The sequence below is a fragment of the Motacilla alba genome, chromosome 6 (assembly GCF_015832195.1).
Source record: "Motacilla alba alba isolate MOTALB_02 chromosome 6, Motacilla_alba_V1.0_pri, whole genome shotgun sequence".
NCBI lineage: Eukaryota > Metazoa > Chordata > Aves > Passeriformes > Motacillidae > Motacilla > Motacilla alba.
This window is the reverse complement of record NC_052021.1, coordinates 26,848,529-26,863,839: the sequence shown is the minus strand read 5'-3', so window position 1 is coordinate 26,863,839 and position 15,311 is coordinate 26,848,529. Positions and strand designations below refer to the sequence as shown.

The 15,311-nt window shown below is 40.2% G+C and overlaps 1 protein-coding gene across 11 annotated transcripts in view; it reads left to right on the top strand.

Moving 5' to 3' along the window:
* Positions 1-7,403, top strand: part of GPAM (glycerol-3-phosphate acyltransferase, mitochondrial) — a 30,800-nt gene extending 23,397 nt beyond the window's left edge. For 10 of the 11 annotated variants that reach the window (XM_038140748.1, XM_038140744.1, XM_038140742.1 and 7 more), the window contains 5 exons: positions 850-927; positions 1,696-1,836; positions 2,553-2,742; positions 2,852-2,910; positions 4,092-7,403. In XM_038140748.1, coding sequence (XP_037996676.1) covers positions 850-927; positions 1,696-1,836; positions 2,553-2,742; positions 2,852-2,910; positions 4,092-4,208 — 585 coding nt within the window. In that variant the 3' untranslated portion in view covers positions 4,209-7,403. The remainder of the gene's footprint in view (positions 1-849; positions 928-1,695; positions 1,837-2,552; positions 2,743-2,851; positions 2,911-4,091) is intronic. The other variant, XM_038140745.1, reaches the window with a different exon arrangement.
* Positions 7,404-15,311: the final 7,908 nt, after the last annotated feature.

The following is a 15,311-nucleotide window of genomic DNA, read 5'->3' as shown; positions in this document are numbered from 1 at the left end:
TGCAGTACTCATGCTGTGCCACACCTCGTATTTAGTGGAAATTTTAAACATGGCCTGACTTCAGTTTTTGTTGATACAAAACACTGACGAGAGTTGATGTTATCTCACTCTTCAGACACTGCATACTTCCAATTTTAAGTGCTAGATGTTATTTTTTCTAATGTGTAGAAGTTACTTAAAATTCTAGAGATTCTTCACTTAGTTCTTACATTTGTACTCATATTTGACTTGTGCATTTTTACAGAAGCATAAGCCAAATTTAGTATTTTTGTCTGGGTAGTAAAGTTAGCTCATATACTGGAGTTCTTTAGTAATATTATCCTTCTGCTCTCAGAATTAATAATTGATTATTATTTTTTAAGTAAGAAAATATTTCCTAAATGATTATAATTAATGTAAAAGAAGCTGGGGTTTTTTATTCAGTTTCAAAACACATAAGAGAATTTCTTGGAGATGTAGTTTCCTTTACATTCCAAATAGATCACTGTTAGGAGTTTCAATAATTTCAATTTTATGATGATATTATTCCAGAACTGTTAACAAACTAAAATTTGGTTAGAAGCTATTAAAAGGGGAGAGTATTTAATGTGGCTTTCCTCCAGTGGTAATGAATTTTGGAAAAATCTTGGACATGTTTTAAATATCCTATTTCACTATAATTTTTTTTAATGTCTGCCAGGATAAACACAAGAGTGGTGCACTAGGATTATGCTGATAAAAGTTTTAACAGCTTGCATAGAAGAAATAATACTGCTATATCTAAAACATTCATACTGAACAGGAAATGATGTTGCTGTAATGGGTGTAATGCATGTGACTTTTCAATGGCATTCCTTTTATGTTGTGCAGCCTTGCCAGGTGATCTATCAAGTTTGCCACGAGTCTGTGGAAAGGCTGATCCAGTATGGCATTCTCCTGGTGGCTGAGGTAAAGTGGCAGAGATGCTGTAGGAGTGGTGTACTGTACTATGGGTGGTTTATGCTCCTTAGTTGTGAGACTTGTTCTAAGTATATGTTGTTACTGAAAGCTTGTAACAACGTGCCCAGGACTGAGACTGCTTCACTCCTCTGTTCCTAAGCATCAGACAGTTGGGTACAGTCAGCCTGTGATGCTTCATTGCTCTGTGTGTAATTTCATTTTACCAGTAAGGCTACTAAGGAAGACACCTATTTTTGTACTGTCTTGAAACTTGGGATTTATTTTATTATTGAAGCCGTTTCAAATGTAGCATAGCTACATGGATTTTTACTTTCTACTCCACAGGAGTCAGGAGTCCAGACCCTTTGTCATTCTTTAATGCCTTTGTATTGATCTCAGAATTACTGTAAAACTCCTCAGCTTGCAGTTTCAGGGTTGTAGGGGAGTCGCTGTGTGGTTCAGTTTGCCAGAGGTGCACAGTGCAAAGAAAACCTTAGGAGTGGAGGCAGCTGATTCAGCATACCTTTGCTTCATAAACTTCTTTTTGTGCACAGTAAACAAACCTTGGCACCCAGGAGGAAGCAAGAAAAAAACCCAGTCTTTTTCACCAAATGTCTCTTCTCTCTCCTTTTCTCAATGCTGCCTATAATTGTCTCACCTACATCCATTAAATACTAGTTAATAAATGCATTAAGTCAGATGAGGTTATAAAATAAACCTATTGCTTGCCTGGATTTGGAGTTTTACCTATTTACCACCTTCTTTTTGAAATTTAAGCAGGATGATCAGGAGGATGTTAGCCCCAGTCTTACAGAACAGCAGTGGAATAAAAAACTCCCTGAGCCATTATCTTGGAGAAGTGATGAGGAAGATGAAGACAGTGATTTTGGAGAGGAGCAGAGAGATTGCTACCTGAAGGTAATATTTTCCTTATAATGTTGAACCTTCTTGTGAGAGATATAAATTACTTTGCTTATTCAGGACAGGTACTGATAATTTTTTTGGGGGGTGGTTTTTTGTTGGTTTGCAGTGTTAGTATTTTTGTACAGTCCATTTGTCTCCCTTCACATGAGGAAAATAGCTGAAGAAACGTAAACAATCTTTACAGGGAGGTGGAGGAGCAATGGGCTAGAGTCCTGAAAACTGATAAAGACTCAAGTACCTTGGATTCATTCTTTACATGCAGTCTAAGAGGGGCACATCCAGCTGGTATTTATATTCAGCCTGTGTTTCACTTCATAGATTGCTTATGTTGATTTTAGATACATTAGTAGTTTTCTCAGAGCTGACACAAACACTTTTTAGGGATATCATGAAAACTTCTGTCTGTCTCTGTGAATGTAGGGCAGCCCTTCTGTTGGCTGCAGAACAGCATGATGTCTTTAATTTTATCTTGGGAAAATAGTAATACCCTGGAGGAGGAAAAAATAGCATTGGTCTGTGATGTTCAATGCCTGTTTTGTCCCTCGTGATAAACTGCTTTTTTTGCTATGCTCCCATTTTGTGCTGTGCCCCCACACCTGTTTTTGTGCTTTTGTTTTTATTTTGGTTCCTGTTTCAACATGTTATGCCTTGCAGGTCATTTCTGGTTTCCAGTGGTCTCTGTTGCTGAACCTTTTGTTGCCTTTTCTTAGGTGAGCCAGTCTCAAGAGCACCAGCAGTACATCACTTTCCTGCAGAGGTTACTGGGGCCATTACTGGAGGCATACAGCTCTGCTGTCATCTTTGTGCACAATTTTAGTGGTCCTGTTTTAGAGTCTGAATATATTCAGAAGCTGCACAGGCACTTAATAAGCAGGACAGAGAGGAATGTTGCTGTGTATGGTATGTTAAACTGCTTTTGGAACTGGGTTTGATTCTTTCTGTTCTTTCTACCACAAGGTAGCCCAAATTAAATTTCAGTTTGTTTATCTCTGGGTTTTCTCTCTTGCAGCTGAGAGTGCTACCTACAGTCATGTGAAAAATGCAGTGAAAGTCTTCAAGGAAATTGGAGTAAGTGTTTGGTGCTCAGACCTGGCAACTGTTAAGTTTCATTTCAATAATGAGCACAGTTTGGACATTTCATGGAATCTGTTCAGCATCATTTTAAAATCAGTGGTTATATCTGTGGAAATGTATTGTGGGTTTGGAGCATTTTAGTTTCCTTTAGGCTGAGGGCTGTTACAGAGAACACAAGCTGCAGAACAGGGCACTTCTTTCCCCTGGGAAGGCCTGTGATCCACCCATCTGGATGGATGGGTGACTAGACATTTTTATTCACAGCAAATGAGTTCCTCTGTTCTACTCTGTGTCCCTATTGAACAATATTGAAAGGCTGAGAGCATGTTCTGTGCTCAGTAACAGCTAAATTTAATTTTGAAGTCTGCTTAAATCTTTAAAAAAGCATTAGTTATTGAATTTTGGCTTAGCAGTGATTGATGCTCCAGAAGAACCATCCTTATACACCTTCAGTGTTCACCATGAGGATACAGGTCTTCTTTAAGATAAATATTCAATTTTGTACTTTACCACTAGTATTTCAAATCATAAATCACCCATTTAGATTTTGCAAGTGGAGTGTTTTTCTTTTATCAGACTGGCATGGATTCCTGAATGCCACATAAGATACAGCAATATAATTTGGAAATTATTGACATTTAGGCAAATTGTTGCTGGGTATGGGTTTTGAAGTTTTTGCCTTTAAATTCTAATGTATTGAATAATCCAACAATAGTTGGCCAAGTAAAGCTCTCTTCCTGTAGACTTTGAATAGCTGTGAGGAAAGCACCTACTGAATCCATCATTTTCCAACAGCAGGATAAACTAGAATGAGAAATGGAACTAGATAATGCCTGCTGTGCATCTTTTATAGCATAGCATCTGAATTCTTGTTTTTACAGTGCTTACACTTTCAATTGAATACCTTTGATTGGTTGTTTTGTCCCTCACTGTTGAGATATGCCTGTTTATCACACACTGTACTTTTTTCTCAATTTCTTTTCTTCCATAACCCTTGAAGGGCTTCAACATTGAGTGAATTGTAATAATACCCGAACGCATTGCCATCTAAGCCTTCAAGAAATTAAGTCTTGTAAAGGAGGGAAAACTTAGTATAGACCATAACATTTTAATCTCAGAAGAAAGAAGATTCCTTTAACATGGTGATGCTTACATGTGTTCATGCTGTGCTTCAGGTTTTCAAGCAGACTCAGCAAAAGAAAGACACCATTCTGGAACTCGGCACTACGTTCCTACCTCAGAGCAACAGGCAGAAACTACTGGAATTCGTCATGAGCTTCATGGTGTTATAGACCACACACAGCACCTTTGTCCAGGGACACGAGGACAGGTTTTGAGACTGTGGCAAAGCCTGGGGACATTTGCTAATCCTTCAAACTGTAAGGTGCCACTGTCTGGGTAAGGCCTTCTCTGACTTGAACTACTGGAAGACAAGTGCCTTCTTACGTGTGCATTTATGGGTTTCTTACAGTCCCAGTCCTGTTGTAATAAAACGATACTCAGATGACACTTTCGATACAAGTAATTTAACATGTTGCAAAAAATAAGATAAATTATTAGACTTAGATGTAAAAAAAGTTTTATCAGTGTTACATTTTAAATAAACTTTTAAAGACTGTAACAGATGCACAAGTACACGTATTGGTGTTCTGTAGCTAACCCTGAGATCTTGAGTTTAGTGGCAACACAGCTTATGGCTTAACCAAGTAACTTTCATTCCAATTCAGTTTTATTGTTTTAATAAGTGGCTCAAAAATTTTGCTTAGGCAAGCTATATACTTCATGGATAAAGCCATAGTTTTTCATAAGTGTTAACATAAATGCCAACATTCTAATGAAAATTACAGGTACAGACATCTGAGAATAATGATCATGTAGCAGATGATTGTGAGAAATGTCAGCAGGCACACCTTGAACTATTAAAACTGTGTAGTGCAGTGGTAAATTGCACTAATCACTGCTGTCAGGAAGAATGTGAGAGTAGTGTTCTTGCTTTTATTATGGCATCTGTCATTCAGGCAGATGAGTTAGGAGACAGTTGCCTGAATGTGAATATCTTGTAAAATCTTAGATTATTATTTAATTGAAAAAAAAAGAATAAGTTCAGGGTTTTTTTTTTTTTTGGTTGGTTGGTTGGTTTTTTTTAATTAATAGGATGTCAGATTTTTTAAGTGGAGTAAAGTCTTGATTTGGTGAAATAAGTTTTAATTTTGACCCTAAAAATTTCAGCAATAATTTCATCAATTCTTTGGAAACAAGTGTTTGTATTATATTCTGTTGTTGAGGAGACCTAAATTGGTATGAAGTAGTGCCTCTAGAAACACAGAAATATAAACAATGTGCTTTAGACTGTGATCTAACTGACTTACAAATAAAATTAATTCACAGGCAAAACTGAATGATGAATAAATTCTGTCCTATGAAACAGGACTCTGGTGTTGCAATTTGATCCTTTTTCATGGAGGACTTGCACTGTAGATTTCATCTTCTCTTCATGTGAGGGCAGATTAAATTGCAACCTGTAGTCCTGTATTTTAGTACAGCTGATTTAGCTGAAGCAATAACTTGGTGGTATGTGAAGGTGGTTTGCTTGTGAAATGTGTTTTCCCTCCTTTATGCCTTCTAGATGAGGGAAATGAAACATTTCCTTTGCTGCATTGCTTTGCTTGATTCTCACATCCTGGCCTTGTGAGCAGAAAATCCCCCAAATTTCATCATGTTGCTTAACATAAACATGGAAAATCATACTTGAATCCCAGCACTTGCACTGTTATGCCAGCACAAAACTGATGCACACAATTAGAGTTTGTGGCCAAGGAGCTTGCATTTGTACTGCACATTTGTCAACAAGAATATTTCTGTAAATTTTTTTATTAAATGCTATTAATATTTGAAAGCTGCAGTTTATAGTTTATTAGCATTATACTGTTAGCACTGTGAGATGCATGTGTTTTGTCACTAAACCAGGTGCTCTACAACACATAAAGAATTTCTGAACCAAAGCTACATTAATATGGATAAACACTGACCCTTGAGTCACTGGTGTTCTTATGTCCTTCTGCTGTCTCAGCAGGACTGACTACATCACACATAATTTGTTTTGTGAAGGCTGCCAGCTGTTTAGAAAACAGTTTCATCTCATACTCACTGATGTGCACTGTTCATCCACCTGATGAATTCTCCATACAATGTTTGTTGCTGATGGCTTCCATTTAATATAAAAAAAAAGTCTAGGTGCTTCTGAATAATGAGCTCTCATAGTTTACTGCACTTCATCAGATCGGAAGTGTACTAACAGCAATGTTTGTACATAAAATTGTTTTTAAAAAATGAAGCAATATGAAGCAAACAAAACTTGAGTCATTTTATTAAGAATGTTTTGCCAATGGAGGTATTAGTTACCATAAAACCCAGGAGTACTGTGGTCACTGGAGTGTTCTGGCTAGCTGTTGCAACTAAAATAATTTATAGCTTACATTAAAAAAAATGAAATAAATCTGGTTAACATAAATCATTGAGTGGGTAATAATGCATGTGAATACACATTAATGGATACTTATATATGCTGAGGGAGGGCCACCTCTAAAACTGTTTTGGTTTTGTATGAAAAAAAACCAACCTGCATGTGATAGATTGGTACTATGAATCATATGCCACTGGAAGCCCTTGCATTCTGCAGCAAGTGTGTATAATGTACACATGTATATATGCTAGTATGTATGTTCTGACACACAACATCTATGCTTTTCCCTGAAATTAAAGCACAGAATGTAAAATTATCAGGCTGTAACAGTCAAAAAGACTAAAACCAACACTTGCACTGTATTTACACCTTCAGTGTCTTCTGATTTTATTAACTTTTCATGTTTGCTTTGCTGTTAAAATTCCAGGTCGAGTTGATTTCAGTAAAGTTAACCAGTAAAAGAGAAAGGACCGGCCCTGAATTATCACAACTGTATTTTAAGACTTTATAAAGACTTACATGAGTCTCGTAATTCTTATGAGCATAATACTCAGGTGTGCAAACCTTTATGGGCCAGTGTCTTTTCATGCTATGAGAAATTTAACCTCTCCACGCCCATCCTGTCGATGTCCCGTTTTTAGAGAGATGGAAATGTGGGATTGCACTCCCTGTGTTCCATGAGTTCACTGCCTGTAGTCTGGGCAGGGCATTGGCTCTGTGCTCTGGGCAGCACAGGGCTGCGCTCACCACCTCTGATCAGGAAGCATAGAGACACACTTGCATTCACCTGCCTGCCTGCTCCTAAGAGAAGTGCCCCAAGCACCAGGTGGAAGAAGATTGAGCTGGGAGGTGATGTAAGATACTGTTTATTTTGTGTTTCTGTGCTGGTGAGCCGGGAACTGCTGACTGGAGAATGTTTCTGTGTTTTACCTGTTATGTGTAATGCGTGTTTGTTGTAGAAGCACAGAGGTGTACTGGAGTCATTTTAATAAATTAAACTGTTTGCTAATATGACATTTAAAAAGCTCTTCTAGTGTTCTTTTGATTTATTTTTTATTGTTGTGATTTTTTTAAAATAACTCACTGAGATAATTCATTCAATAACTTTGTTACACTGTAGGTAGTTTCTGAAATTACACCATTTAAATCCCTCATTGTATATGTATATCTACCAGTGTATGAGCTTGTGCAGAGACACTTAAAAAGTAGGTTGAAGTGACATCCCAACTCCTGAGCCACTGTTTTGTTGCAAAGTGGAGGCACCTTTTTGCCTCTCTGTTCCCCCATCCCCACAATGTTCTTGCACATGGAGTCCTTTTGCAGCTCCTTTCTCCTCATGGGGGTGTTTGTGTGTCATTCAGCAGCCTGGGATGGCTCTGATGCTGCAGACTTCCCTTCTTATGGTGATTTCAAGCTGATCTGGAGTGTAATAAACACCTGTCAGCAATTGTGACAGCATCTGGCAAATGTGAATTAATTGGAATGGGGCTTTAATATAATAAAACCTGCATAGATGATCATTACCTAAATTGAGAAAGAGGGATGCTGCTTCACTCTTCAGGAAAAAAAAAGTTATAATCAGCTGATTCTGTGAGAGGCCTCTAGCAATGTTCACATGGCAAGCAAGGCTCAATTAATTGACAACTCCAGGCTGAAGCAGGAAACTTAGAATTCAATTATTGTCAGTATCTTGAATTAAACCCAATTCTTGTTGGTGATGACCTTATATGTTATTTCTGTAAATGTCTTCCTATTTCTCAGTCTTTTGAGATCCCAAATGTCAGATAAAGCACTTATCTCTAGTTTTTGCTTAATTCAGTTTTTATATAATAAAAGCTTGTCAGGCTTATTTAGAAGGATCCTTGCTTTGAGCTCTCTGCTTTATTCTCTTATGGTACATCATGTTTTGAGTAGCCCTGTGTTTTCAAGGTAAGATCCACATTGATCTGAGTTGCTGCTTGAAACATTTTCTTTTCAGTCTTTATTTATAGATGTTCCTTGTGTTTTGCACTGCTGGGCAAGAATTATTGTCCTTATTTATTCTCCTGTAAGTTGGCCAACCTGTTAATGTAATTATCCAGAAGGTATTATCATAGTTGATGCTATCTTTAGAATAAGGGACTTTCTGTCTTTTCTGAAGAAACACGTAGGAAATGTTCATCACTGTGCCAGACTTCAGGCCTGAGAGATCATAAACCCCAAAAAGATTTTCAGCTTTCATCTGTCATAAAACATTGGCAGTTAGAGAAACAAAAGCTATTTAATTAATTGCTGAGTAACCATTAGTTATATAAATATATGTGCATGTAATTATGCAGTGCAAAATTTCAGTAAAAGACACGTAGCATAATTGCTGTGAGTAATTTGCATGAAAAGGTTGTTCTCCAGCACAGTAATTATGGTGGTTGTTAATCTGATAGTATTTGCAATGCCTTGGTCCCAAATATTTTCCAGAGTGACAGTCCCTGAGAGGTGAGGAAACCCAGATACGGAGATCAGATCATGTAAATTAGGCTCAAATATTCACTGAACCCATGCATGGCCTGAGACACATCACTTCTGATGCTGTTTTCTATTTCCATTAGGAAGTAATTTGAGGAACTACATGTGTACAGGTATGAAGTAGATTTTTTCCTCTCCTTGAAACACAAGTCACAGCCAGAATTGAAAGAATTTTGGAGTTGAAGGATTATTATTAGGAGTGGACACGATTTTAGATCTGTTCTGAGTCTTGTCTGTTCAGTATCTTCATTAATGACCTTGGGAATGGAAGAGAATTTGCTCTTTACATTTGTAGGCAGTAAGATCTGGAAGAGCCAGGTAGTCCAGTGGAGGACATCATGATCCCAGGGGTAACGATACCTTTTGGAAAGATCTGAAGGCAAAAAGAAGAAAGCCATTCCAGCCAGGGAAGTACAGTGCATTACATCTGAGAGAGGACCAGCTGATGTACAGGCCCAGGAGAGGAAATAAACCAGCTGTGTAGCAATTCTTTGGAGAAAACTCCAATGTACTGGCAGACCATAAGCAGAAAGTGACTTAGAAGGGTCCTGCTGCCATGGAAAGGGCAGGTGTCATTTAATGATACCCTTGCTCCTACACATGAATGACAAACAGAGGGCAAAACTTGGCAGCCCATAAGGTCTCAGCTGGGATACCATGTTCTGCTTGAGGAGTTCTGTTTGAAGGATGCTGTGGGCAAGATGGAAGGGGAAAAAGAAGGTCTTCCCTTCAGCCCCCTGTATGGAGAAAAAAATAATCTGGATTATACCCTGGCTATGGGAAAACCCAGACTGGATAAAAGTAGTGAATTTAGTCTTCAGTTGCACTGAAAAGAACCAGGGTAGAGAATGTAAAAATTTTTACTGTGAGCAAAGAGAAGTGCTGAGACAGATGCCTTCCTGGTCTGAGCATCTTTCCTGGGCAAAGTAGAAATGGGTTTGTACAGAAACAGTTTGGTCTGGCTGCTTTGGCTGGTGGTCTGGCTGATTCTTTGTGTTTGAGATCAGGAGCAGCTGTAGTATGAATTATACTTCTTGTCCCTGTAATAATTAAAGAGTAAAATATGTGCAGGTTTTACTTAGGTTGTTCCGTAAAAATGTTTTCTTGGTGTTTCTGCTGGTCAAAAACCAGATGGAGTGCCAGCAGGGAGCAGGAAAGGACTGGGGAAGAAATCAGCCATCACATTGTCTTACTGTGTGGGGTGAGCATTTTCATAGAGAGAGGTGTAGGCGTCTCCTGCCTCAGCCAGTAGTAAAATCCCTGGTGACTGGAAAAGGGGTGAGGAATCCTGCCCCTGGTGTTTTCATCTTCCAGAGTGTTCCTGGCAGATAACAATAATAAATTACAAATTAACTCTGTAATCTTTTAACAGTTTATAGTTTAACTCTGGCACTGCTTTGGAAATGCTGAAAGCCGAGTGATATTTCCTGAGTTTTGGGTTTACAGCTGGCTTGACTATTGCATTATCTCAGGAGTTCAGGATCTAGTGATTGTATCTACACGAAGAAAACAACATTTATAAATGCCACAGAATTGACAGTGGCTCTTTTTTTTAATGCATTTTCACTGGAAGAGTTTCCAGGATCCCCCCAAAAGCACTTAAGCAGCCTTTTTCAGAGAGCTCTATGCTGTGTAATTGGTACCTGGGATGGTTTGTTAACTGCTCACTGTGGCGTGTCTGTAAAACCAGTGTCACACCTTTGATTTGCTGTCCCTCTTTAGATGAGGCTGAGGAAGGGCTGAGATTTTGTTCTCAGTTAAACATTTTGCATATTTTTTGATGATTTGGGGCTCATCTTACAGCTGTGTTAATGTGCTTGTTTTTTTAAATTTAGCTGAAGCCTAATTTTAACCACGGTGTTCAGCTCTTTTAAAATCAGACTTCCTCTTGTCTCTGCAGGATGGAGAAGGCCAATTAGACTACTACCTGTCGGAAGGCAGTAAAAGCCTTTTTCTGTGTTTATATTTCCCCTTCATTAAACTAAATTACCATAGTTCACCACCTTTGCCTGCAAATCTCTCACTTTGTCTTGCTGGCTGGCTGGCCATTTATAGCCTCCAGTTTCCTTAGTGTATCCTTGGAAAAATGTTTTTTAATCCCCCAATATAAATCATTGTGTGTAATAAAATGAATGTTCCCTTTCCTAGGAGATGAAGTTTAAACATGTTTTGTGTTTACATTTTTGTAGTTGTTAGATATAATGTGAGTTAATTCTGGTGCTGGGCTTTAAAACTCCTGTGTTCTTCCCTCAAACCTGCAGATTCTGTCCCTATTACCCCAAAATGTTTCTTCTTGTCAAAGAGTCTAGGAAAACTGGTTTAGATATTAGGAGAATTCCATCCCTTTACCAGCTGTAATCATTAACCCAAGTTGTAGTTTACAGAAGTCTGAAGCAAAGAAGCATGGAAATATTAGAAGCTGGTATTTCTGGATATACTCCTGAGAGCTGGGAGAGCAAACCAAGGCAGGACGTTGTCTTTTAGCTGGTTTATATGAAGTTATCCCTTTGTTGATGCAGATGGCAGTAAAAATGAAAAATGTTGGAATCAGTGACACATGTAGTTAATTTTCTGAACTAAGTAAATTATGTACAAATTGGTTATTAATAATTTGAAGGAAAATGCTAGATAAGAAAGTGGAGCAACTTTTCTATCACTTTCAGCTAAAAGATTAGTCTGAGCACAGCAGTGCTTATCTCTTATTAAAGCCCCAATTCTTCATCTATTAAAGAATCAGATCTAAATGATGCAGCAGGCCTGAGATGTTGCTGCTGCAGTTGCCTGGTGTGTCGAGCCAGGCTGCAGATTCAGCTAAGCTGGAAGGTGGGATTGTGCAGGAAATTTTGGGTATGCAGGACCTCCTGGAGGTTACTGTGACACCGTGAGACTCCTGGTCCGAGTAGCTCAGGGTGATTTTCTTCAATACAGTCTCTCTCTTTCTTCAGTTCTCCCTGTTGCTCCTGTGTGACTACAGCAATGTCCTCTGTCCTCCCTGGCACACTGATTTCTTTCTCCCAGCCCATTCTCACACAAGGGGTTAACCTAGAGTCTGGCTGCTCACTGCTGTGTAAACAACATAAGGGAGCTCTCTTTAAATTGCTTAAGAAAACACTCTTTCCCCACTGTTTGCCTGCTTTAACATTCAGGCTGTACTTTTACAAATTGTATCTCAGATTCAACACAGCTACCATAAAATTAAATAAAACCAGACTTTCCAAAGGAGATACGTAGTTGCTACTCATGTCCATGAGTAGAAAAAATTCCTGATGTCTGTAAACCGGGATTAAGGACTTTGCATTTTAAACTTTTTTTCTTTAGAGAAGCATTGTCATTTTGCTCATAGCAAAACACGGATGAGCCCAGCTCCATCCCCAGTGTGCCCAGCAGATGGTGGTGGAGCTTCATCTGCAGCTGCAGTTCCCTCGGAGGGACCGGGCACCACCATTCCCAAACCTCGGTCCCCGGGCTGTCCCTAAGAAACAAAACATCATTTCCTAGGCAGCCAGCTGCAGTATTTGCTAGACATAAGAAACACTTCATTTGGAGCTGGTTTTATCTGTTGCTATGTTTGATTTTTATAGTTTCAGGAATTGGGCTGTGTTTGACCCCTGACACAAACACCACCTTGAAAGACCATGTGGAGTTTACTCCTCTTCAAGTGAAAATGTGCATTAGGAGAGAAGCTCTTCGCCCATCTTCCTGCACTCTCTGGTGCAGACAGGTATTTTAAAGAAATGAAACTATCACTCCAAGACAAGCCCTGAGCATGGCTCAGGTTTGGAACTATCCCAAATGCAAGACCAGAGTTCTGTGCTGAAGATCTATATCAGACCCCCTCCCCAGCACCGTGTAAACCAATGCCCCTTATGGCTGTGGGAGGCAGAGAACTGGATCTTCTACAAGGTAGGTGCAAAGGAGAGGGACTGGCAGGGCTGCCAGCTCAGCTTGTCCCCCTTTAGAGATAAACTTTCCTCTGATGATGCAGGGCAGCTCCAAGACTTTGTCTGAGTATGGGTACAAGGTGTTTTCACAGTATCACATCATCTTCACAATTATTCTGCAAAGCATTATAAGCACTAATTTAATTATAAAGTATTCTTCAGGCTTTTCCTTGTGAAGATAACCTTCTTGATCTCAAGTATCCCAGAAAGAAGTCATTAAAACACCAGTGAGCATGCTAATTCATCAGCACACAGAGATTTTTTACTTAAAAAAACTCCTGATGGCCCCTCTAGTGCAAAGCAGATTTGAATCTGCCCTCAATAAAAATGGAGGAGACCACTGAGTTTAAGAAATCCTTCAGGTAGGGGGGACAGTGCTGTTCACTGCTGCAGGCTGGACAGGGAGATGGCTGAGGCTGAGCTGAGCATCTTTGTCCCAGTGTCCAGGTGACTTTGTGCATCTCAGGAGATGTCACTTGTGCATGTCTTGGCAAGACTGTTTGGGTTTGTTGATCCCAACAAATCCTGCCCTTTCCCCTTCCCTCTCCCTCCTTATTTCCTCCCCAGTGCTGTGTCCCCTGTTCCTGGGCAGCTGCCTTAAGGCTTTTCTGGGAGCACAGGTGAATTAATTTCTGCACCCTCACTGCCTCCATCCCTTTTTCTCATGGATTATTTTTCAGGCACATCAAAGTCCAAGCTCAGCTCCCTGCAAAGCACCTCTGGCCACTGGTCACCAGGGGAGGAAATTGAAGGCAAGGTGGGCCCACATGTGTCCCACACTTCAACCAGAGTGTGCTGCCAAGGCACTGTGGTTTGGGAGCTTGGTCCACTGATCCCTTGACTTGATACAGAGCAGGGACAAAATCTTTCATATTTATGCAGGAAGCAGCTGTAGGCACTGTATGTCAAGAAATAAATCAACTTCCACCTTTCCATCTTGGAAGCAGCTCATGCCACCCCTCATCTATTCACAAGGGGTAGGAGCAACTCTTGGATCAAACAACATCAGGTGCCTGTGGGGACAGGCAGTCATAAGTCAAGGAGCCCTGAGGAGCCTCAGGAACCCTTTATTGAGGGGCTGGAGGATGTCAGCACTGCCTATGGGGGCAAATAGCCCCAGGTTACTTGATGAATCATGCCACATGCCATTAAATCATGCCACATTAGACAAATCCATGGGCTTCATGATTCCCCTTTTTCAGCCCAGCTGAGTGGAGATGCAAACACACACACAACACACTCTATAATTTCCCTCTGCATGGTGGATGTGACCTGAAAAATAAACACATGTTTCCCTGTGGGCTGTGTTGTTTCTCTGACTGGTGCTTGTGTTCGCCAGCTGTAGCACATCCCTTCCAGTCTGGTGCCCTTGCTGAGATCCCCCCTGCATCTCTTTGGTAGTGCCCTGCAGCAGGGTGGGACCATTTCCACTCTGCTCCAGCCTCAGTTAAACAGTGCTTTATTTCTCTGCTGGCACCAAGAGCTGTTTGCAAGTGAGGCAGAGGTAGAAGCCTGGCATCATTGAGAGCCCTCAAGAGCCTCAGTGTCGTCTGATCTGCTCGTGGCTATGCTTGGCAATTTTAAGGAATGAGGTTCTTCAGACAGCTGGGATGTCTGTCTTCTTTTCCAGACAATTTCCAAGCAACTTGCAGAAGCCTGGGTGCTTGCAGCTGCCCTAAGGAGCTCTCCTGCCATCCCAGTGCAGTTCAGCCCTCTCTGGATGCAACAGGCAGAGGCTGAACTGCCCCCTCAGTGCCCTTGGATCAGCTCCTGCCTGAAGCACCCTGTGCCTGTGGCAGATGCCAAAGGGCTGGGGGAAGATGTCTGGTGGGGTGGTTAGAGGAGACAGAACATGGATTCACAGGAAACAACATTTCATGGGTTTTGCTGTTTGTGCCCTGCCATCCTTTGCAAGTATAAATAGGTTATCTGCTTTTTAAAAACTCCCTGTGTTACTGGCTTCTGGGCATTGGCTGTTTCCACACAACCCATAGGGGACACAATTGCTGCTGGAAAATGAAGGGGAAAAATGAGTCTTTAATTTGACCTGCAACATCAGAGAATTTGAAAAATTGTGAGTGTTTTTATAGAGCTTTTATATCATCACCCTTTTCAACTGAGCATCCTGAATGCTTTATAAATATTAATTAAGTCTCATGTGGCTCCTCTGAATTACGTAAAGGCAGAATTGCCTCATCCATCAGAAGAGAGGATTCAGAAACTGCTTAACAATTTGAGACACCATTAAATGGCACCAATTCAGTGAATAAGAACCTAACACCCCCTTGAAACTTCTGGGTACGAGAAAAAATGAGGCAACAGGAAAAAATAGTGTTGGGGCATGAAGGGCTACTACATGAAGACTTGACTCTTCTCTCTTCTCTTCTCTTCTCTTCTCTTCTCTTCTCTTCTCTTCTCTTCTCTTCTCTTCTCTTCTCTTCTCTTCTCTTCTCTTCTCTTCGTCTTGCTTTGTGGGACAACCTTGTCTC